Source organism: Sus scrofa, chromosome 15 (assembly GCF_000003025.6).
Source record: "Sus scrofa isolate TJ Tabasco breed Duroc chromosome 15, Sscrofa11.1, whole genome shotgun sequence".
Lineage (NCBI taxonomy): Eukaryota > Metazoa > Chordata > Mammalia > Artiodactyla > Suidae > Sus > Sus scrofa.
The window spans coordinates 128,465,496-128,489,546 of NC_010457.5; the positions used below are offsets into that span (position 1 = coordinate 128,465,496).

At 47.2% G+C, this 24,051-nt stretch overlaps 2 protein-coding genes across 5 annotated transcripts in view; one reads left to right on the top strand and one right to left on the bottom strand.

The window, feature by feature from the left end:
- RHBDD1 (rhomboid domain containing 1) overlaps positions 1-24,051 on the top strand; it is a 152,837-nt gene that overhangs the window by 119,181 nt on the left and 9,605 nt on the right. For 3 of the 4 annotated variants that reach the window (XM_021075273.1, XM_021075275.1, XM_021075274.1), the window contains exon 7: positions 598-4,478. The exons of the other annotated variant lie outside the window; for it this stretch is intronic. In XM_021075273.1, coding sequence (XP_020930932.1) covers positions 598-710 — 113 coding nt within the window. In that variant the 3' untranslated portion in view covers positions 711-4,478. Of the gene's footprint in view, positions 1-597; positions 4,479-24,051 lie in introns of those variants that run through there. 4 annotated transcript variants of the gene reach the window in all.
- COL4A4 (collagen type IV alpha 4 chain) overlaps positions 6,733-24,051 on the bottom strand; it is a 140,075-nt gene continuing 122,756 nt past the window's right edge. The window contains 4 exon segments of the mRNA XM_021075271.1: positions 6,733-11,580; positions 11,992-12,278; positions 14,411-14,599; positions 16,623-16,739. Coding sequence (XP_020930930.1) covers positions 11,317-11,580; positions 11,992-12,278; positions 14,411-14,599; positions 16,623-16,739 — 857 coding nt within the window. The 3' untranslated portion in view covers positions 6,733-11,316.

A 24,051-nucleotide genomic window follows, 5' to 3' on the forward strand; every position in this document is an offset into this window, starting at 1 on the left:
GTTATTTCTGGGCATTAAAAAAATAAGTAAATAAACCAAGCCCTTGAGACATTATAGAAGTGAAATGATGCAAATTATGGAGCATGGTGGAAGAAAACTTAAAAATGGGAGGATTGTCGAGTTGCAGGCATTTGCATTGTGGCTCAGCAGGTTAAGAATCTGACATAGTGTCCGCGAGGATGTGGGTTCAATCCCTGGCCTCACTCAGTGGGTTAAGGATCCAGTGTTACTATGGCTGTGGCATAGCCTGGCAGCTGTGGCTCTGACTCGACCCCTAGCCCAGAAACTTCCCTTTGCTGCAGGTGCAGCCGTAAAAAGGAGAAAAAAAAGAAGTTTCAGAATGAGTCAAATTACTTTCATGGATGGAACACTGGCTAAAAATGTTTCTTTGATGTTGAAATTTAGTATTGACAGCTGAAGTTGAACTATGTTATATTTCTGTTTCGTGCTAAAATAAAGATGACACCCAAGCTATCTCCCGGCCCCCACGCCCCCCCCGCCCACTGCAACACACGCCCCTTGGAATCCTAGGATGCAGTGCCCTGTACACATCAGAATGGACAGTGCTTGATTCTCCCTTGTGCTTTTTCACTACAGGAAATAGCAGAAATAGCCCCCCGCCCTATGGGTTCCATCTCTCGCCAGAAGAAGAAATGAGGAGAAAGCGACTTTATAGATTCGACCACCAGCAAGGGGACCCATCCTGGTGAACAGATGTGGTCCAGTTGTGCAGTCATTGCCCCCAAAGCCCCGCATGGTTTTAAGCAGAAGCAGAGGGCACCGTGACCATCACAGGTTGCCCACGTCTGCCGTGGCCCGTCACCCCATGACCGCCGTGAGTCTAATTCTCAAGCAGGTGGACGTCTTGAGCCCCGGCTTGCTGGACACAGCCCACCGCTCCCTGGGAGCCACCCTCCTCCGGCCTTTTTCTCTCTCGCAGACAGGAGGTCGGCATCTCCACGTAGGGCCCACTCTCCACATTCCTTTCTCTCACTGCTGACTCAGCGGCGCTCTTGCCTTGTTTTGTCTTTGAAGATCAGGACCTTCGCCAGGAGGTTTGTGTTCACCAGCCCGGAAGACTTGGCCCTATTCTGCTCGGTGCTTGACGTGGCAGGAAGCAGGGAGCCATTCCTCATCCCCCGGCAGGTTGCCATGGTGACCGTCCAGGCGCAGGATGCAGCTACCATCACAGGATGCTATTCCAGTGCCCTGGGGCCTCGACTCCTTAGGCCCCGATGTCTGGGCGTTGTTTACAGTAAAGCTGCCTTCACAGACTGTATGACTGGAGAAGCTCAAGTAAGACCTCAGAGGGGAACCCACCCACACGCTCTATGACATAGCAGGTGGCACCAGCAATCCGGGCTCACGGCAGCCTCTCCAGTGACTATATATGTTCCTGGAGATGCACTTTGTATTGAGCTAATCAGCAAAGCAGCGGCAGGTGCCGCATGCCGAGTAGGGCGACCAGTGCGTGGTCACTGAGGAAGTACTCTTTTTCTCTTGAGGAAGTATTTTTTTTTCTCCTAAAAGTGCCTTTTAATTGACCACTGTCACAGCCACTTTCCTGCTCAAGCATCCAAGACACTCCCCTCACCCACAGATTCCAAGTCACATACGGTGGTTCCCGGTGCTTGTGTTTTGTGAATAAAAGGAAAAAGTCAAACATCACTGATGTCTCATTTCACTGAGATATTTTTGTTTAAAGAGAGTTAGAAGCAGAAAAGGATCTTCCTATTTTGCACTTCTAGCATTTATATAGTTTTATGATTATAAAATAATATATATACCTTTATATGCATAAAGCAAACCTCTGGAAGGAAATGTACCCACATGTTATCAGAGGTTATTTTGGAAGGTAGAGTACATAGAATTTTGCTGGGTTTTTTACAGTTTTATATTGCTGTCTTTTAAAAATGTGTGTGTATATACATGTATGTGTACTACTTTTGCAGTAGTAAAACTGATTTACATAATAATAATCAGTAAAATGGATTTATTTAAAGATGGTGTCTCCATCAATAAAATTCACATTATAAACAGAGATATGAAAAAATACACATGCAATTTAAAAATCACCTGTGTCCCATCATCAGAGGTACCTGGGGTGAACATTTTGCGGGGTGTGGCTTTCTCAGTCTTTGTATACATTTGGCACATTGGGAGCATGCCAGCAGTGCAGCTCAGTATCCCATTCCTAATCTGAACTGACCTTGGAGAGGCTTCGCCACTTGCCTGTAAGTGAGCTAAGAAAACCAGCTGGCACATGATACCTGAGCTCCTCAGGTTAATTTGTAATTGATGTACAGCTACATACAGCATGTTTATAGTGTACATTATACCTCTGGGCCTCGAGGCTTCAAACATGTTCAAATGTAAATGTTCAAGCTAAATGTCTTTCCTCTTTCTCCCAAATTCTTCGAATTTGTCTCCCATGAACTCTGTTGTGGAGGAACCTCATTCTTACCTGCTTTCTTCTCATAGCACCTTGTACAGGTAATTCTGTTACAACACTTACCCCTTGCCCTGCTATTATTCGTGCACAACTATAGCAAGACGTGCCTTCTACCCAGGAGCATTGCTTATGCACGGCTCTGGGATGAGACCTTTGTCTCTTTAACTGCCCTTATTCCTCTCCCCACACCCAAAGGCTGGCCCCTGGCTCCCAGTAGGGGCTTATTAAATGTTAGTTTCCCACCGCAGTGTTTTTTCAGTGCATTAAAAGTCCAACCGCTGTATATGGAAGTTATGGGATTTTTTTTTTTATTGCCGTTAAGTCCAATAATAGTAGCTCCTTGCTCTATTTCACTTGTCAGCCATAAAGACCTCAGAATTGGATTTTTGGAGGGTGTAACTGAAATATGCACGCCTTTTTTCTTTATGGAGTGGAACGTCACTAAACTTTAGAGCTGTGGGAAAGGTCATTTTAGTTATAAATATAAACCAATTATCTGAGCGCAGCAATGGAGATGCCCTGAAATTATTATAATGACTTTATTCGGGTTAATAGGCTTGCCTGTGACCCGTGCTTATTATTTTCAATGTCCATCTTATTTTTTTCCCTACAGGAAGGAGTCTCCAGAGTTATGCCAAAAAACCTGGAACTGGGTTGAGAAAGACAAAAGCCAGTATATTCAACTAATTATCTGCTAGGGAATAAGCATTTAGAGCTGGTCTTAACTTTGGTTTCTTTGCTTAATAGTCACTTCCTGATGGTTAAACATCTAATTCCCATACTTTGGTGGTGGTCAGTTAACTTATGAGACCTCTTCAGACTCTTTCCTCGGTTCTCAAGATGAGGGAGTGGTTAAAATTGCTTCCTCTTCATGACCTTGAATGTATTTACTGCCTGCGATTCCAAGGTCAAACATGATAGTTCAAGGCCCCTCCATCCTTTTAAGTTGTCTGTTGTTGAGGCCCAGGCAGTAAATGGCTGGTTATTGCAGGACTGGGGACTGTCGGCATGTCTGTCACACATTCTGCTGCCTGGGCAGTGAGTTAAAGGGATGAGACTACCACCCAAGAAGGACAGTAAAACAGAGGGTGTGGCCAACCTGGCCTCCTCCTTTTCCGTCCTGGTTTCTCTTGATTCAGTAAAGAGGTGTAGGGAGGTCCCTGGTGGTCTAGTGGTTAGCACTCGGTGCTTTCACTGCTGCTGCCTGGGTTCAGTGCCTGGTCTGGGAACTGAGATTTCACATCAAGCCACTCACTGCACGCTGAGGCAAAAAAAAAAAAAAATATATATATATATATATATGTATATATATACATACACACACACCTATATATGTATATATATATATATCCAATGTCATAAAAAAAAAAAGTCTATCCTCTCTTCCCTTCCCTTCCCGTGGATTATGAGTCATTTCCTTTTTTTCTCCCCTCTTGCCTTTCAGTTTAGAGTCACAGACTCCCTACTAAGAAGGACCTTAAAATCTCTATTCATTGCTCTGCTCAATACATAAAATCCTTCCTCACTCCGTTCTACTTAGCGCTGCCAGTTAATCTTCCAAAATCTAGCTTGGTGATGCCACTCACTATCTCAGCACCTTTTATCATCCCTCTGTTGCCAGAGGATAAAGGTTACACTCGCTAGCCTTAACCGCGGGGCTCTGAGCAGCCTCTTGACCTCATCCATAGCAGAGCCTGTGCTTCTGCTAACCGGCCTCCCTCTCCAAACTCTAAGCGTTCCTGCTCCTTTGACTTAAACGAAGCAGCCTTTTCCACTCTCTCGGCGCATCCAGATCCTCCCTCTCCTGCCCCCAGTCTGCACAGCCCAGAATGATCTGCTTTTATTGGGTGTTCAGCCCAGTTTCCACAGGCTGCTTAGAGTGACTGGTTATCCTGCAGTAAGAGGGTGTCTCTCTAGATTGTGAGCTTCGCAAGGGACCATGACTGTGCTTCCAAGCATCTTTTCACAGTACCGGGAACAGTGCTTTGTCTGGAATGTCAAAACAATAAACGTTTGTGGATTGAAACAGAGAGAAGCTCATTTCTACCATCACACGTGAAAAAGGGTTCCTGATTTGGTTGATACTGCTGATGGGGTGTGTGTGTGTGTGTGTGTGTGTGTGTGTGCAGTCACATCAGGAAAGAATGGGGTGTGTGTGTGTGTAGTCACATCAGGAAAGAATGGTGTGTGTGTGTGTGTGTGTGTGTGCAGTCACTTCAGGAAAGAATGGGGTGTGTCTGTGTGTGTGTGTGTGTGGTCACATCAGGAAAGAATGACTTGAAGGAAAACATTGCCCATAGAAACAAATTCCGGCCTTTGCCAAACCCTCACAGCTGGCACACTTACCTGCTGGTGGGGAAGGTTGCCGTCCTGTGTCCGGCTGAGGCACGCCCGCGTCGTGAGTGCTGAGACCTGGTGCACAAAACTCAAGATTCCAGGACATCTGAAGAGTATCATCAAGGAGCCCCTACAGATACTGCCAGTCTGGCCAGTGTATTTTGCAGGTGTGTGTTTGATGTGTCCCCGCTAACCTTTTTTTCTACTGTGGCATTTAGGGGCAGGGAGGGCAGTGATCCTGACATCTTGTTCAGATGCTCAGATGAACCGGCAGATTTGAACATACAATTTTTACTTTATCAAGGAAAACCACAGCCCTGCTAATAGAAATTGTTGAGTTCAGTGGTGATACACATTGCTGCTTGGGGAGAGGATGACATTATAAAGTCAGTAGTATGGGAGGCACTGGTGTAAAACACAACTTTAGTGGCAGATGGACCGGGGTTCAAGTTCTACTGGGTGCTGACTGGGTGTGATCCTGGGCGAGTTATTCATTCTCTTTAAATCTCAGTTTCCTCATCTGTAAAATAGGATAGTTGAGAGGTTGAGGGACGCGCCTGTTACCAGGTTTCCTCCAGTTCTCACCACAGAGTAGGTGCTCAAGAAATGTTCATTAACTCTCATTATTTATCAAGTGAGGGGTTGGACCAGATACCACTGACGTTCCCTCCTACTTAAAAAGAGTAACTCCCAGAGTTCCCTGGTGGCTTAGTGGGCTAAGGATCTGGCATTGTCACCACTGTGGCTCAGGTTGCTGCTGTGGTGAGGGTTCGATTCTGGACCCAGGAACTTCTGCATACCTCAGGTACAGCCAAAAAAAAAAAGGAAGTAACTCCATGACATAGGTATTGAATATCTGCACTGTGCCCATCCTGGTAACTGGCAGTATGTGAGCTGTAAGAATGGAATCTCCATCTAACCCCTAACTTCCGGTTACTCTGCTTATCAGTAGTGGTGCCTTACACTTTATATCTCTTTACAGTTACATCTCTTTTCCTTTTTTTCTTTTTAGGGCCGCATGTGTGGCATATGGAAGTTTCCAGGCTAGGGGTCGAATCACAGCTGCAATTGCAGGCCGACGCCAGAGCCACAGCAACGTGGGTTCTGAGCCACGTCTGCAGCCTCCTCTCCAGCTTGCGGCAAAGTCAGATCTTAACCCACTGAGTGTGGCCAGGGATCGAACCTGCATCCTGACAGAGACAATGCTGGGTCCTTAAGTGCTGAGCCACAAAGGGAAGTCCAACAACATAATTACTTTTTTTTTTTTTTTTTTGGTCTTTTTAGGGCCACTCCTGCAGCATATGGAGGTTCCCAGGCTAGGGGTCAAATGGGAGCTTCATTTGCTGGCCTACACCACAGGCACAGCAATGCGGAATCTGAGCCACACTGCGGCCTACACCACAGCTCAGGGCAATGCCAGATCCCCAACCTACTGGGTGGGGCCAGGGATCGAACCCGCAACCTCATGGTTCCTAGTTGGATTCGTTAACCACTGCGCCACGACAGGAACTCCCACATCTCTTACTTTTAATCCTTACAGCCACCCTGGAAAGCAGGTGGTCTCATTTTCCTTCAACTCTTGGGAAAGCTGAGATCCACAGGGTCTGAGCCCCAGGCCCTGGGTGTGTGCAGCTCAGCAGGAGTTGATGCTGACGCTCAGGCCCTGAGGCCTGGTTTCATTGTCCATCCACACCCTGACCCCATCGTTGTGCACAGGACTGTGCTTCCTGGAGCCTCAGACTCCCAAGCCTTCCCAAGACCAGGGAGCCGCTCTCTGCACTCTGCCCACACTCCGCCCACCTGCAAAACACACCTCCACCACGTAACCGTTCCTGCTTTCCCCACTAAGCCAGCCCCCATGTGGGCTGTATTGCAAGGTAGGTAAAAACAGTAAACGCACTTTGGCGTGAAAGAAAATTAATGCACCAGATAAAACACAGTTGTTTTTGGAGGTCATCACAGAATTTTATATATAAGATATATTATAAACTGCAATACAACAAGATTTAAATGTCAATAGCAGACCAGGCACCTTGCAAATTCCACATGTTGAACGGCTTTAACGTTACAACTATAGGTTAGAGGAAAGGGATAAAATTTATCAGACACATTTCACATTTTTTTCCAATGAATCATTAAATATTTAAGCACCATAAAATTCAAGCATTTCGCATGGATGTGGCAGCCAGCCTTGATGGTCGAAAATGCATTATGCAGAGTCTTTGGCAGATAATAGCAGTGACAATTGCAGAGTCCTGATTTTTAATGTCAATTGTTTGGTTCCCCCCGCAGAACTCCCTGATAATGTCCCTGCAGGAAACGGTGATTTTTTTTTCTTTTTTTTTCCTGCGTGTGGTACAGTCACTTCAAGAACTGAAATCAAATAACACTCCCCAAGACATTCAGAATGGGCCAGGGATAAATAATTCTAATTCGTAATTTATAAGCCCTGTGAGAATCATTATGCCATTCTACCATGTAAAGAATCCCAAGAAGGCGTTTTCGTATTAAACGACTTGCTTTAAACAGGAGATGGGACTGGAAGAAATGTACGCAGTCTGCTCTGTGCTCCACCTGCGATCTCAGTCCGTCTTTGATGCAACCGTACACGTGATGTCCCGTCTTGTAAATGCGGAAAATGGGGCTCAGGGAGCTGGTACGACTGCCCCAGGAGAACACCGCTAGAAAGTGGCAAAGCTGGATGGAAACCTGGGTTCCGCCAACTCTAGAGTCCATATCATTCCCCGCTTCTAGCAGCCATACCAAATAAAAGTGACAATTATCAAGGCAGTAGTCTGGTAAGCGGGATGGAAACACAACTCTAATGTCATTTCCTGGAACACAGAGAAGGATTTGCTTTATTGGCCTCCCTAAGAGGCTCAAAATACAATCCTTGATCAAATCCAGTTTTAGTGCACCTTTCTGCGGACTCTTGCCTAAGCACCCGTAACATGTATACAAACGTTGTAGCAGTGATTTGGTCCTAAGACACTCTTAGGCTCTGAAGGGCTACGGAGGACAGCAGGAGTTAAGTCATGTCACATTTCAAGCGTGTCTTCTCTCATTGTTGGATCTCTCAACTCTCATTCCAGAAAGTTCAGTTTATGGAAACGTGAGCTATTTTTCAGGAGCGGGTGATGATGAAAGTTTATCCGTTGGCTTCCCATCACTAATAGTCAGAGGAGATTGTAAGTGTGCTGTTTGACGGCCACGTTAAACTATTTTGAAAGCAGAAATGGTTTACACTTGGAACCATTTTGTCGGCCAGAACCCTGTACCCAGAGCTGAACCTCTCAGGCCTGATGACGCTGACTGAATTGTCACTGAAAAAAGAACCTAGTGTCCATGACACGCTCGGCTCTCAATGGGCACACGATGACCAGTAAAGCATGGTCCTGGCCCTTGCAGGCTTACCTTTTAGCCAGAGGAGGAAGGAAGTGGGATGAACAGCGTGGGAGCCGTGGGAAAAGCATGAGGTATGGACAGGCCCACCAGCTGTGCTGGGAGCAGCAGACGGAGGCCAGGTCTAAAGCAGTGGTCTGCCCCGTCAATCTATCAGGGTGGGATGGGACTGGGGGAGCTCATGGCAGAAGGAGCAGGAGCAAAGTCAGAGATAGCGACGTGCCCCTGGGGTGAGCAGTGACTTCCTGCAGGCCCCTGAGAAGTCATCTGGCCCGTGTAGGCCGTGGGGTCTCTGAAGGATTTTAAGCCAAAGAGTCGTGAAATTTGCATCTTAGAGAATGGATGAGATTTGAAACCAGAGGCATCAGAGGAGAGAGGAAAAGACAGAGGCTGCATTAAGACAAGTGCAGGGGGAAGAAGGCAGCAATCCACAGGGCGTGGTGACTGGAGTTTAGGACTGGGGACTCTGAGAGGGGAGGGAATATGCGGAATATGAACCCCCCCCCCCCAACACACACACACCCGGGCAGCATGGATGGGGCTCACTCACTGCCAATACCAACCCAGACAGAAACATCCTGTCCCTCAGCCCCTCAGCTCAGGGCCCAGAGCGACTCCTTTAGGGCCGTGGAGGCATTTCAACCAACGGGGTCGGGGAGGGGAAGGGGTTGATGGAAGATTTTTGTAAGGCTCATCACCAGTAACGGAGGAGAACAACGTTAAAGCTTTGTTCATCCTTCGGGGAGAAAGATGATTTCAAAGGACATTGATACAAACCCAGGAAGAAAATAATGGCTTCAAATAATACGGTCCTCTAACCCAAGATAGTCTTGTTTTCCATTGTTTTGCTGGTTTGACCATTTACAATAATTCTTCAAAATCAGCAGGCAACTTTGGTGCGGCACTTAGCAAGGGCTCTTGTGACAGCAGTTTGTTGAGGTCCGTCTCATAGACCTTCCCAGCCTCACGGTGGAGGAACTTGCCCCACTTAATGCAGTCCGGTTTTGTTTGGTTTGGTTTCTTTTCTATTTATTTAGCCAGATTATTTTTATATCAAAGTTAAAATATCTAAAATACTAGGCAAGATGTGTTTCTCAGGGTCCATCAATCACCCTTATCGCTTCCCAGAAAATGTTCTCAGACCAAGTTCATGAATGAACAAGAAGAATTTTTAGAAGGCTTGAGTTTGCGTAATATATGGATAAGACGTTTGGAAACGGAAAAATGTAAATATAAATAATGGTTGACATTAGCTTAAATTTCAGCTGTGCACAAATATTTAACATGCCATAACACAGGTTGGTAAAAAATTACTAAGTGGGTCAAATGATCTAGGAAATTCTGGTACATCAAGACAATATTTCATTTTAAAATGTACTTTTTTTTTCCTTTTTCCCAGGAAACAACCTTAAAATAAATTGTCATCCCAGGGGCGGCCCAAAGCAAGATTTCATTTGAAATATATAAGAGCACACAGCCAATCAATGTTTGGCCAGAAAAACACTTCTCATAAAGCAAGTTTTAATTTTTTTCTTAATTATTTTTAACTGCGTTGAAACTAACCACTGAAATGAATGTCACTTTCTCATGAGAAATTTCTATAGCTTTTTCTAAAATAACATTTGTTAAAGTGAGGAAGGCAAGTTTCCTAAAAATGTCTCTAACAAGCCTTTTGATTTTTAGGATTAGCCCACTGAATTCCTAGCAAAACAAAACATATCCTTTGCTCTACAGAAAACTACTCACTATAAATGGACGTATCTTCTAAGCTTTTATAGAAAATATTAATGCCAGAAGTAAAACTGCTGCTTTGGTCTAATACGGATATAAAATATAAGAATTTTTTTTAAGACTGGAAAAACAGGATGCTCTCGTAAAAACCAATAACAGGAACATAAGATTCAAATTGTAGCTTGTCTTTGTCTCATTTAAAATAGCGCCAGGTCTTTCTGGTGGGGTGATGATGACTTAAATGAATCTTCTTACCTAAGTTTAATTAAGTCGGCCCTTAATTTCCTCCCAAGTGCATAATAACAGCTCTGTCACTTCCCCGTGGGAGAGATCATTGTGTGGATGGAGGCAAAGTGTCCATCCCGGGCTGGGAGGCAGATCTGCAGGCGCTCCGGGGAGGGAAGCGGGCTGCTTTGTGTGGACACCCCGCCCGAGTGAGCCCCATGTGGCTTCAGTCCCATTAGCAGGCACTCGGGGAAGGCATGCTGGACCCCGACTGGGGAAAAGCCTTCTGTTTGGAAGTTCACTGCAGTGGGGAGTCAATTTTGGTGAATCACTGCCTTAATATTCATTAATAGCTGTTAGGCTCTTAATCCCTTATTGAACATAATTTTTCCCCATAATTGCTACTTTTCCAAAGGGTTGCCAAAGTAGGCATTGCTATTCTCTGAAAAACGCAGAAAAGAACATAATGTTTTATGTTCGTCTGGCATGTGTTTTATGCTAATGTCCCATCTCTGGAATACAGCGACCATGGTCCTTCCTGACGCAATGATTCATTCTGCTTTGAAATGAACTGTTAAATCTGGCTGTGCGGATTTTTTTTTTTTTTTTTTAATCTCCTTGGGTCATGGTTTTACAATTATTTAAAGTGCATGGAAAAATAGATGACAGAGGAAATCATTTTGAAAGGTACGAAATCGCTACTTTCTACTTTCATTTGTTGGCCTATTTATTTTTTTCTTCCTATAACATCCATCCAAGAGCCCGCTGTATTATAGAGTAATTGACTTCAATTGTTTGAGTCGCTATTAACCAGTGAATGAAGTTTTCAGTAATGTAATTTGTAATCTGGCCTTTATCATCTCTTTGCCTTCCCCTGAATTAGCATATTTGTAAAGAAAGCCAGCGTTTCCACCCTCCTCAGCACAATAAGGCTATCTGGGTTTCGTCTAGATTGGTAGGTCCCAACAAATCCATATGTGTAGCATTTGCTTAATCTGTCCTGACCAGAGGAAGGAGTTACAGTACAGGGGGAATAAGTACATAGAAACAGAAGGAACAGCTAACACGGGAGTCTAAGATGAGCACCATTGAATCTCTTAGCACAGCCCGGGATGCCTAAGCCTCCAAGGAAGCATCTCTTGGCAACCCAATGGCAAGGTATGGGTTCTCTAGCTATGCTTCACACAGACCTGGCACCTGCTGATTTTCTGGCGCTGGGCCTGGCTTTCTTTCAAGGTGTCCGGGGACGGTGCCGAGGAAAACTGCAAGTCGGGTTTCACTGTTGTCAGCCAGAAGCTGTACTCGTTGGCAAAGAAGTGGCAGGTCCCCTGGCGGCCTTGGCATTCAAGGAACGGCGCAGCTCTGAAGTCTTCCAGGCAGCTGCCCGGTGACATGAGGGCCTGCCCGCCTCCTTGGTCCCCAGCTCCTGTGTGCTACTCGGACGACAGCAGAGAATCAGGGCTCAGACTCCACGCACCCACCCCGGACCCATCCAGGGACATGCTGAGGTCTGGGCCTGACTTCACATTTTCCCTAAAAATCAGCCCCGGAAGAAGACACTACCATCTGCCCAGGAAAGGGGGCCAAGGAGACGCGATGGGTGTGCACACAGAATTGAACCACTTTCAGCCCGGGCGGAAGCAAATCCATCTTCTAAATGCTCCCACAGTAATAAAAAAAATTAATTGACAATCAAATAAGCGAATGGCCCTGCATCTCCACAGGCTACAGTATGTGGTGGCCTCCATGACCCCGTGTCCTGCTGCCCTCCGGTCTGTCTGCAAAGGATTCCCACCCAATGGGCGAGGGAGGGTGGCACCGGGCGGCAGGCGCCAGGGACTCACCATCAGGAAGGAGTAGCCGATCCAGAGGCTCCTCCAGGCCCGCGGACACGGGGGGATGGACTGGTCCTGGCTGTGCACCGCCACAGCCTGTGCGGGGGCCTCGCACACGGCGCAGCGGCTGATGTACGGGCGGATCTCCTCCTCCGAGAGCGGCCTCGTGGGCAGCGGCGCCGTGCTGGCCAGCCAGTAGGACCTGTCGTTCCTCCGGGCGTAGTGGCACACTTGGTGGATGTTGCAGTAGGCGAAGGGCAGCGTGCTAAACACCGGGAGGCAGGAGCCCGCCAGACCTTGGGAGGGAAGAGGTGTGGGAGCCGGCTGTCTTGCGCGACTATCCCCCCTAGTCCCTACCCGGGTCCTTTGCAGACAGCGTTCTGGCATCTGGAGGCCCTGGCTCCCGTGGTGCCTACTTCCGGGGTGGGGAAAGCAGGGGGTGCGCTGGACCACCCCTGCCACCTCCCCTGTCTCCCAGGCCAGCCCGAAGCCACTCAGGCACTGGTCACTCTCCTGAGCCGGGCAGTAGGCAGGGGTGGGGTGGGGATGGGAGGATGGGAGCGCCGGCTAAGGGAGAGGTGAACACACCTCTTACCAAAGAGCTTCAGGGAGCTCGCAGCCCGGCCTGATGGGGGAGCTGGCGGGGCCAAGAGGCCATGGGGACACAGCAGGACAAGCCTTGTGGATGAGAAGTGGGGGGGGCCCTCCTGGACTGGCAGGAAGTCTGGCTGCCAGAAGGAGTCTGAGCTAGGACCTGAGTTAGGAGAAAGATTGGGCCATGTTTAGAGATGGTGGGGACCCTTCCAAGGAAAGTCCTATTGACAAAGCAGCAGGAAGGACCAGAGGTGATAAGGTGTGCAGAGCTCAAAGAGCCCAAGGGAGGGAGTTCCCTGGTGGCACGGTGGGTTAAGGACCTGGCATTGTCACTGCTGCTGCTCAGGTCGCTGCTGTGGTATAGGTTCCATCCCTGACCCAGGAACTTTCACATCTCTGGCAGGGCCAGAAAAAAAATATGAACCCAAAGAAGCTCACGGGGGGAAAGGTGGAGAGAGGGGTCTGAGTCTGTCTCAAGGACATCGAAAGGTAAATCACACCAGAGGAAGCAGGCTTTGTCGGTCTTGTTAAGGCCTTTGGTTTTTATTCCAAGAGCACTTGGCGGTGTTGGCTCTGGCTAGACCTGGGCAGGCAAAATGACGCTTGGTGGTACACCTGTAAGTAGCTGCACCCTTTCGCTCCCCCTTATCGAGAGCGGGGGTCATGGCCCAGAGAGAGCCATGACAAGCCTCATCTTACTGCCAGCTGTCCCTGCTGGCATGGCCCTCATGCACCTGCCATTCCAACCAACCACTGTTATTCTCAGGGAGACAGTGAGTGCCAGCACCAGGCACTTAACCCTCCGCTTAAAATCAGTTCCCGAAGCTTTCAAATCTACTAATGAATATTGACAAGTGGTACCAAGGGATGGCTCTCAAAATCAAGTTCTGATGTTGTTTAAGGGTGTAAGTTACAACCAGGGGGATAAAAAATCCTAGGGATACAATGCAGGCTGGAATGAATATAGACAATATTGCATTGTAATCATCAAATGTACTGGATCTTAATTAGTCCCACCACAAAAAAGAAATGACGGCATTCCTGTCGTGGCTCAGAAACGAATCTGACTAGTATCCATGAGGTTTGATCCCTGGCCTTGCTCAGTGAGTTCTGGCATTGCTGTGAGCTGTGGTGTAGGTTGTAGACGCAGCTCGGATCTGCTGTTGCTGTGGCTGTGGCATAGGCCGGCTGAAACAGCTCCGATTCGACCCCCTAGCCTGGGAACCTCCATGAGCCGTGGGTGCAGCCCTAAAAAAAAAAGACCCCTCCAAAAACCCCAAAATGTTAATTATGTGATATGATAGAGGTCCCAACTGTCAATACAATGGAAACCTATGACCATGTATAAATGGATCAGATCAGCATCTTTACACCTTAAACCTACATCAGGTTACAGGTCAAGTACATTTCAATTTAAAAAAAAAAAAAAAAGGGAGTAAGTTGAGGAGTAGATGCTGGCTAATGCTACAGCCAGGGTCTCCGGATGCACCATTTTACATCCAGACACAGGAACCAACCCCATCCTGATGAAATAATTTACATCGCAAAATAAAAATTGCGTTTTATATCAGAGTTACACTTATTAAGGAAGAATTATTTTTTTGAACTAATAATGAGTAGTCAGAGAATAATAACTATAGACAGAATGAGCTTCTTTGGCACCTCATAGAATCTTAGGTTTTATGCAGTAGTTGGGCATTAGCATGGTAGTTGAAAAAGAAAAAAATCCTGCAGAGGATGAGTGATCATTTAAGAGACAGGTGAATCCATAAAATTAACCCCAAAGTTTTACACTTAAGCCATGGACCTGGGTGACCACGTGCCATCTACATACCAAGGTCTTGATTGTGAGCTTTCTCCTGTCCTTCCAAGTATAATAGGCTGTACCCTGTCCAGAGCCTGGGCATGCCCTCGGGGCAGGTGGGTTCTCCATCCGTCTGACTATGGAGAACCAGGAGGAAGCCACTGAGGTATCCAAGGCCAAACCCCTTGGGTCCAGGATCCCCTATGGGCCCAGGAGGACCTGGAGGAATAAAGAAACAGAAAGAAAGGCTGTTCAGGGAGTTCAGTTTACCAAATATTTCTGAGCACCTCTGTCTGGTGTGGTGCTAAGACGCAGAGAACAGAGAGGAACGTTCTGCTCCCACAAAGGCAGCGTATGTAAACTGCTCATTCAACAAGGACCTGTTCCAAACAGCTTCCAGCTGCCTGGGTTATAGTAGCCAAAACACAGATGAAAATCCCTGCCATCCTGGAGCTTACATTCGACTCAAAGAAGAGAAATGACAAATGATAAATCTAATAAAAAGGCAAATTGTGAAATACTTTGACAATGATAAGTGCCGAGAGGAAAAGAACTAGATCAGGAAAATGACATGCCCCACGAAGGATCTCTCAGCTTCTCTGACTAGACTGGGAGGCTGCTCATCCAAAAAAGTGAATCTCAGAGTCAGTCTTTCTTTCACCACCTGTCCTGTGGTTCTGTCCTTCTGTCCCATTCTAAGAAGGACAAGGGCTTGGAAATCCCGAGTTGGACTCTGGATCGCTTCTTTTATAAGGAAGGGAGGTGAAAGGAAGGCCTAATTCTAGAATTCTCGTTGGCAGGTGCAGAATGAACAGGTGTACCAAATATGAGAAGGCCTAATTCCAGAATTCTAGAATTCTCGTTGGCAGGTGCAGAATGAACAGGTGTACCAAATATGTGTCTCCTTGGGTATCTCTAAGACCCACTGAAGGGGGCCAGTGGCTATTTCTTTTCTTTTTTTTCTTTTATCTGGGGCTGTACCAAAGCCACAGCCACAAACAAAAAGCTCGATAGCTCCTTATTTTTTTGTCTTGTTTTGTTTTGTTTTGTCTTTTTAGGGCCGTACCCATAGCATATGGAAGTTCCCAGGCTAGGGGATGAATCAGAGCTACAGCTGCCAGCCTACACCACAGCCACAGCAACACGGGATTGGAGCTGTGTCTGTGACCTACACCACATCTCATGGCAACACCAGATCCTTAACCCACTGAGTGACATCGGGATCAAACCCAAGTCTTCATGGAATTAGTTGGGTTCGCTACCACTGTGCCACAACGGGAACTCCCAATAGCTATTTCTAATTGCCAAAAGCAAAAGTTGAAATCAAAAGGTGTTTAAATTTTGTTTTGTTAGTCTCTGGAAGACTGGCAGCTCTTCTCACCTATGCGGTAAACCAGAGGTTCAATCTGTGGTAGCTCACGGATTGAATCAGGCCTGCTCATGTGTTCCGTGTGACCCACCAAGATTTCAGGAGTTAGGCTTTCAAGCTAGAAAAGCAGAGTATAGGGAACGCTGGGCACACAGTTCTGGAAGGTAACAATCTGTATGTAGCACAAGCTGAGCTGCATCTTTTAGGCTGCAGCCTTCATTTTCTTGTAGCCCCTGCTTCCTGAGCATCCCAGCCCCGCCCGTCACTTGCTTCTCATCACTAACTAATATTACCAGATACCCTCCAAAGAGGAGACTGTATCTGGAAGACTTTGGGCCCCTGGCACCTAACATATTGCTTGGTGCATTATAGTTCAAATTTATGTGCTGAAGAGCCTTACCTCTTCTCACCCAAGGCCCCTTCACAAATAGTTTTCTTAAGGAACAGCTTTGTATTCTATACAAATTGATCGATGGCTATAGGATAAGACGAATGAACTCAGAAAACCAGAGGCCAAATAACTGAGGCAGCTGTTGAGGCAAGATCACCCCCACCATCCCCAAGATCAGCATAGCCTCTCCTTGGTGATGACACGGCAAATGCCAGGTGTCAATGCTCAGTGGCAATGGCTGAGCCCTTTGTGATAATGAAAAGTGCTTCGGGAAAATAATGGGCACGGGGCCTTGACCTGTTTTTATGGTGGTTGAATAGCACTTAGAACGTGGGGGATACATCCTATTTGCTCCTGTTGCTTCATTTCCCTAAAGCCTGGTGAATCGGTATCTAAGGCAAATGCTTGAGAGGTCAGGAAACCTGGATACAGTCCTCAGGTCCACTGGGCCAGAGAAAAGAAGAGAAGCTGAAATTCTTTACCTGGTGCTCCTGGGCAGCCTGCTTCTCCCATGTCACCTTTGTGTCCTGGAGGCCCCGGGGGCCCTGGGAGGCCATCTTCACCCCTCCTGCCATCCGGCCCAGGCTCTCCTTTGCACTCTGAAGGAAAGTTCACGACAACAGTGGTGACAATAATGTGACACCCTCCAGGCTAGCACTTACTGCATGAATTCCATGTGCCAGCCCTGGGCCTCCCATTTGGACCAACCTGCATCTGCTCATTTCATCCTTGCAGCTACATGAAGCTGGGAGTGTATACCTCCACTTAGCAGTTGGAGAGTAATTGACTAAGATGTCGAGTAACTTGATTAATTAAAGCCAACAAGCCAGTTGTGGGCAGAGCCAGGATTCGAAGCCAGACCAGAGGGCGATGAGTGAGACATTTTCCCATTTTCTTGATAGTCTTACAGATTTGATCTGTTTTTTTCTTTTCTGCATTGAATAGTATGGCTTTGTAATTAAATATTTTCCTTAATAATGATTTTCTGGAAACCTGAATGGAGGAATGAATAAAACTTGATAGCATTCATTTGGGAGTCAAATTTAAATAAGAGGAACAGGGAGTTCCCGTCGTGGCTCAGCAGTTAACCAACCCAACTGGCATCCATGAGGATGTGAGTTCGATCCCTGGCCTCACTCAGTGGGTTAAGGATCCGGCCCTGCTGTGAGCTGTGGTATAGATTGAGGATCCTCAGTGGGTTGTAGGATCCCACATTGCTGTGGCTGTGTGTGGCTATGGCTCCGATTCGACCCCTAGCCTAGGAACTTCCATATGCTACAGGTGTGGCCCTAAAAAGATAAGAAAAATTAAAATAAAGAGGAATTTTTTTTTTTTTTTTTTTTTTTTTTTTTTTTTTTTGCTTTTTAGGGCCAAACCCATGGCATATGGAATTTCCCAGACTAGAGGTCAAATTGGAACTGTAACCGATGGCCTATACCACAGCCACAGCAATGCAGCTCTGAGTCACATCTTTGACCTACACTGCAGCTTGCGGCAACACCAGATCCTTAACCCACTGAGCGAGGCCAGGGACCAAACCCATATCCTCATGGACACTATGTCAGGTTCTCCACCTGCTAAGCCACAACGGGAACTCCTAAGAGCAACGATTTTTAAAACGGGCTCTTTATTGCGTGTTACTAGATGCTGGGTAGCAGGTTCATCCCTTCTCATGGATTATCAAACGCAGTCTTCACAGCAGCCACATGCCTATGTTCCCACGTGCCAGGCTGCCAGTGGGGAGAGGGAGGCTCAGAAAGGCCCCAGAGCCCACCACATGTAGAGCAGAAATGGGCCGGAAGGCCAAGAGCAGAGGCTGTGCCATCCATTGCAGCCCCTGCTTGGTGACAAGGGCTCAGATGTGCTCCCCGGGGACCTCGACAGCCAGCTGTCACACTGAGACTTTGAGCCGTTCTTTTAAGTGTTTGGTTCCATTGGGCCAAGACATCAATTCATCAGCCACAATCTCCTTCGGTCTGGGTAGCAGATTTGGTCCTTGCCCGTGGGGGCCTGAACAGCCCCTTGCCCTAAGGACCTGAATGACCAGCAGCTCAAGGTTTCTGGTCTCTACCCCTAGTCTCTCTCCCTCTCCCCCTTCATCGCCCATCCTCCTCCTCTGTCTCGTCTCTTTCTGCTACAAATTAGCCCAAAGCCAATCACTAAGTCAGATAGCGCTCACTTGAGTCGCTGTCCCTGGGACGTGTTCTGAGCCACCTGAGGGTGTGTGGGGTGGGGGCGGGGCTTCCATACTCAGGGGACCAAGGAGACATCTCCCTGGACTCCCCCCTCACTCAGGCCCCCCTTATAGCCCCCAAACCTCATGGCCTTTACATTTTTGTTTTAACATGATCTGCCTGCGGTGATCCCAAAAAGCTTCTCTTTTCATCCCACAACCAGCAGCCCCTCCCTCCACACCCGATGCTGCTTGCCTAGCGTTCTGCATGGCCTTTGGGGGGTATTCCTGGCCTTAAGGGTGCTGTCCTGTCACGTTCTCGCCCCTCGGGTCATAAATAATGGCCCTTGGCACGTCTTGCAGGGGCCGGGCTGTGTACATGGCTATCATCAGAAAGTGAGAAAGGAAAGCTCTCCTCCGCGTTGCGGGAGAGACACCCTCTTACGTCCAACCGGGCAGCCTCTTCCTGGACCACGCTGCTATAAGCGAGTTGGCCCATCTCCTTCCACCAGCTTCAAAGAGAATATGTTATTTTGGAAGGAATGGAGGGCCCTGCTGGGAACTCAGAGCATTCTTTTATCTCCCACCCAAGGAGATGATTCCAGCACATGGCTGCAGCGTGATTCTGGAAAAGGCTGCCCAAGGCTATCGGAGCCAGGAAGCCAGTGGGCTCATCACTGACCAGGCAGCCACTTCTTTCCCAAGTACTGACGGGTGTTTGGATCACTGACCGTCTGGGAAAGAGTTCCTCCACCTGAAGTCATAACATAGGTTTTGCTCCCTTTAGGGGAAGACAAAGGGAAGCGGTAGGCTGACAACAACGTTTCCCGAGAGCCAGGAAGGAAGGCTTTGCTTAATTTAACTTGTGTGCCTAGAGTTTTCTACTTGGCGCTTGTTTTAAAGACCTACATTGAAAAACCCTGCTGGGGTTAGGAGATGCAAACGATTGCATTTAGAATGGATAAGCAATGAGGTCCTGCGGAACAGTACAGGGAAGTAGGTCCAATCTCTTGGGATAGACCACGATGGAAGATACTCTAAGACAGGGAATGCTTCTATGTGTATGCCTGGGTGGCATTGCTATTCAGCAGAAATTGGCACAGCATTGCCCAAAGCAACTATACTTTAGTAAACATTTTAAAAATGAAAAAAGGGAACATCTTTAGTGCTTAAAAAAAAGAAAAAAGAAAAGCCCTGCACTGTTAGATGCGGTCCCCCTTCTGAGGGTCGCCTGTTGAGCAGGATGGGGGGATGGCCATTAGGCAGCAACAGTTCAAACCAGAATGGAAACCGCTTTTGAGTTCGTTACAGGAGGCCTCGGCCTTTGAGGGCCACCAGGGAAGGAAAAGTTGTAGATTCAAAGAGATGCCTGCATAGAAAAGCATCAGACCTTCTATCACTGAGAATGCCGAACAGACATGAGTTCTAGCTCATGTGGCTGTTACACACTCAGACTGGGCAGGAAGGAGCCAGAAGTTCGGGGGGCGGGGGGGGGTGTTGGTTTAAAAAAAATTTTTTTTTTTCAATGTAGACCTCAGTTGCAACACTTGGCTACAAAGTCAGCTCAGCAGTGAAAGAGGCTTTAAACGGAAAACGGGACGAAAAGAACAGCATCGGAGTTCCCACTGTGGCACAGCAGGATCAGCAGCATCTTGGGAGTGCTGGGACACAGGTTCGATCCCTGGCGGGCACAATGGGTTAAGGATCCAGCATTGCTGCAGCTGTAGCTTAGGTCACAAATGGGCTCAGATCTGATCCCTGGCCGGGAAACTCCACATGCCATGGGGAGAGCCAAAAAAAAAAAAAAAAACAAACAAAAAAAAACACACACAAAAAGGTCATGCCTCTACTGTATGATATCACTTACATATGGAGTCTAAAAATAATACAGAGTTCCGTCGTGGGCAGTGGTTAACGAATCGACTAGAACCATGAGGTGCGGGTTCCCTGCCTTGCTCAGTGGTTAACGATCGGCGAGCTGTGTGTAGGTTCAGACGCGCTCGATCCTGCGTTGCTCTGGCTAGCGGTGCTACAGCTCGATCGACCCTACTGGAACTCCATATGCCGGAGCCCAAAAAAGCAAAAAAAATAAAAAAAAAAAAAAATAAATAAATAAAAAATAATACAAATGAACATATATGCAAGACATAAATAGACTATGAATATAGAAAACTAGTGGTTACCAAAGGGGAGAAGAAAGAGGGGAAGGAAAAATTTGGGGGAAACGGGATTGAGAGATACAAACTGCATGTATAAAATAGATAAGCAGCAAGGACATAATGTATAGCCCACAGAATCATAGCCAAAAAGAAAAGAAAAAGAAAACCACAGCATCATTCTAAGAGGAGGTGGTACTTCTCAGGGGCAGCTAGTCCTTCACAACCAACCTTAGGGATGTACTTACAGTCCTGGACACCTGCTGAAAGAACTGCCTATGGAAAAGGAGAGATGACCCAAGTCCATCAGGGCTGGGCCACCGTAGACCCTCAGAAGAGACCTGTCCCTCTTCGGCAGCGGGACAATACAGCCAATGCATCCAGGGTGGTCAGTGGGAACAGACAGGGAGAGGGGACCAAGGAATACACTGCTGGCAAGAGGGTTCTTTACAAAAGAAGCCGGGATGGGGGAGGGGCTCTATCAGAGAAGAGGGGCCCCACAAAAAGCAGTGGCTTGGGAGTGGGTGCACAGCAGAGCCCAAAGCAGCTCCGGGGAAGCTGAATCATGGGGCAGTGCAGCCCACCCTGTCAACCATGGGGGAAAAGGGAGTGATGCTTCCTGGGAAGGACTGTGTACTTTTTTTTAACATAACCATCACGTTCTGTTGCCCAATGGTGGCCTTTGGGGGTGTCCCATGAGCAGCAGGCAGGGTCCATGGCATCAATAAGGAGAGGGCGCAGGAAGCCAGAGATGGCCCTTCTGTGGCCACATGTGGCTGGAGGAGCCTAAGGCAGGAGAAATTTGAGATGAAGGGTGATCACCCCTGGACCACACAGATGGTCCACCCTCTTTCAGAAGCTCTCAATCTATGGAGAGAGAAACCTGCATGTGCCCAGGTTTACTAAGTGGGCAGAATTTGCCCGTTTGAAATTTTTTTTCTTAGCTACCTTCTTTAGTTATTTTCCAAAGCCACCGCCATGGGCGAACCCAACCATCCATCTGGTCTCAGCGGATGTTGGGATAAAGCAGTGGGTGTTGGCCATGGCTGCCTGCCACAGTCATCCGGGCAACTGTCTCAAAACACGGAGGCTTGGGCCCTTTCTCCCCCTGAGTTCTGTTGGTCTGGGAGGAAGCTTGGACATCGTTAGTTTTCTAAGCCCTTCCGGTGACTTTAAGCTAGAGCTAGGATTGAATCATTCAAAAAGGCGTCATTCGGATGACCCTTTGAAGGACAGCATTCATATGATATAGTTAGGCTTTCTCCAACTTGAATGTATATACAAACATCCCAGGAACCTTGCTGAAATGCAGATTCTAATTAGGCAGGTCTGGGGCTGTGGCCTGAGTTGCTACTGGTCCTCAGACCACACTCAAAGCATCAAGGATGTAGCTGGTTCTTAGTTACCAGGATAGGAGGCCAACCTGCCCCAACTGTGCTTCTGCCATCTTCCTGTTGGACAAATCTGGTTCCTTAAACTCTGATCTTTCCTTACAGGGTCTGCTCAAATGCCGGCTCTCACTGGGGTTGTAGGAGTCCTGCAAGTCTCCACACTGGCATTACCTTTCCCTGTCCTGTTCTCCTAAGGCCTTTTGCTTGAAACTCCTTTAAATCACGAATTATAATCTCCAATTATCCAGAATTACTTATGGTCTGCCAGCTCTTACTACCACGAGGTTGTGAGACCCTGGAGGGGGGCTAAACACACCTCATTCACATCTGGACTGCCTACCACACCTGGTACTGTGCTTTATAAAGCATAGAGGGGGGCTGGAAGTATTCTGCTGAAATTAATTTGCAGAAACCCACCACAGGCCACATCTTCCACTTGAAAAGTTATTTATTTATTTAATTTTTTATTTTTGCGCTTTTTAGGGCCATACCTGCAGCATATGGAAGTTCCCAGGCTAGGGGTCGCATTGGAGCTGCAGCTGCCAACCTATGCCACAAGCCATAGCAATGCCAGATCCGAGCCAAGTCTGTGACCTATACCACAGCTCATAGCAATGCAGATCCTTAACCCACTGAGCAGGGCCAGTGATCAAACCCACATCCTCATGGATACTAGTTGGGTTCATTACCGCTGAGCCACGACGGGAACTCCCAGTTATTTTTTTTAAGTGGGGGTGGTACAGAAGAAATTATCACAACCCTGTAAATATACCTCAATAAAATTTTAACAAATGAAAAAAAAATAAAGTGGGGAGGGGACCAGCCCTTAATGTTGCAAATATATACACAACAAGGCAGCTTGGTCTTAAAAGAAGGTTGAGTGATGAGGTATACTAACTGATTGAGGGTTTACTCATGCAAAGAGCACCAAGGAAAAGAGAAGTTAAGCAACGACTCTCAATTCCTGGAGCTTGTTGGCTGTTAAAGGAAGTCGCTCCCATTCACACCCAACTAACTTACTGCACAAACTCAGATGCAATGCAGCAAATACAAACAATAAGCCCTTGACTAAAAAGAGCAAGGCTCCAGGGCTGTTTGGATGCTCTCTAGGACATCTGATGGGTCCTTAGCTACTTAAATTTGGGAAAATACAAGGAAACAGGAGGTGCAAAGTTCAGTTCTACTTCCAGTTCCTTTGGCCCCGAACTCCAGGTCTGGGGGGAAGAACTGGAAGGGGAATGGCTTCGTGCCTCGTAGGCTAATGGGCACATTTGTTTCTAGAATCACAGGCACTGCCATGGGTCTAAAGAGATCCGTGACCTCTGGATGACCAGCCCCAAACTCCCTAATCTCTTTGTAAATCACCCAACCAGGTGGGGATATGTGAAGAGAAAATAAACCACTCAGAGAACACCTTTGAAAGAAATGGTTTGGTTTAAATACTTGGATACGAAAACTGTTACCCTGACGATGGCTGAGCAGGGCTCAGATCCACTGATGAACAATGCCACCTTTGCCATAATTGAGGGGCCCCTCCACCCTTTCCTTCTCCCTCCTCCAAGCCATATACCTCCTCCTTCCTTCTTGGAGGCTGTTTCTGCTCCACCAAACCCCAGTTCAATTGTTTTTAATTCAAAATCAAATTAACATCTTTTAACAACTATTCATAGAGCGTCTACACTGTGGCACTAAGAGGTTTCGAAATCTCATGTCCACAAACTGCCCAAGTATAAAAGATTAAAGGAAACCTTCCCTATAAAAATAGAAGGGATATGTTGACCCCATTAGTACATCCTAAATGTAGAAAAAAAAATGCCCTTTGTTGTTGTTGTTGTTCTTTTTAGGGCTGCACCTGCGGCATATGGAGGTTGAATCAGAGCTATAGCTGCCAGTCTACACCACAGCCACAGCAACTCAGGATCCGAGCTGCCTCTGCCACCTACACCATAGCTCACGGCAACGCCGGCTCTTTAACCCACTGAGCGAGGCCAGGGATGGAACCTGCATCCTCATGGATACTAGTCAGGTTCAAAAACCACTGAGCCATGTGGGGAACTCCCTAAATGCAGAAAAAAAAAATGTTTAAGAGGAAGGGGATTTTCATCCCTTCATCCCCACTAGTTGTTTAAGTTCCATGCAACAGACTACACGGCAAACACCCAGATCTTCATCTTAGCTCCCATAGTGAATA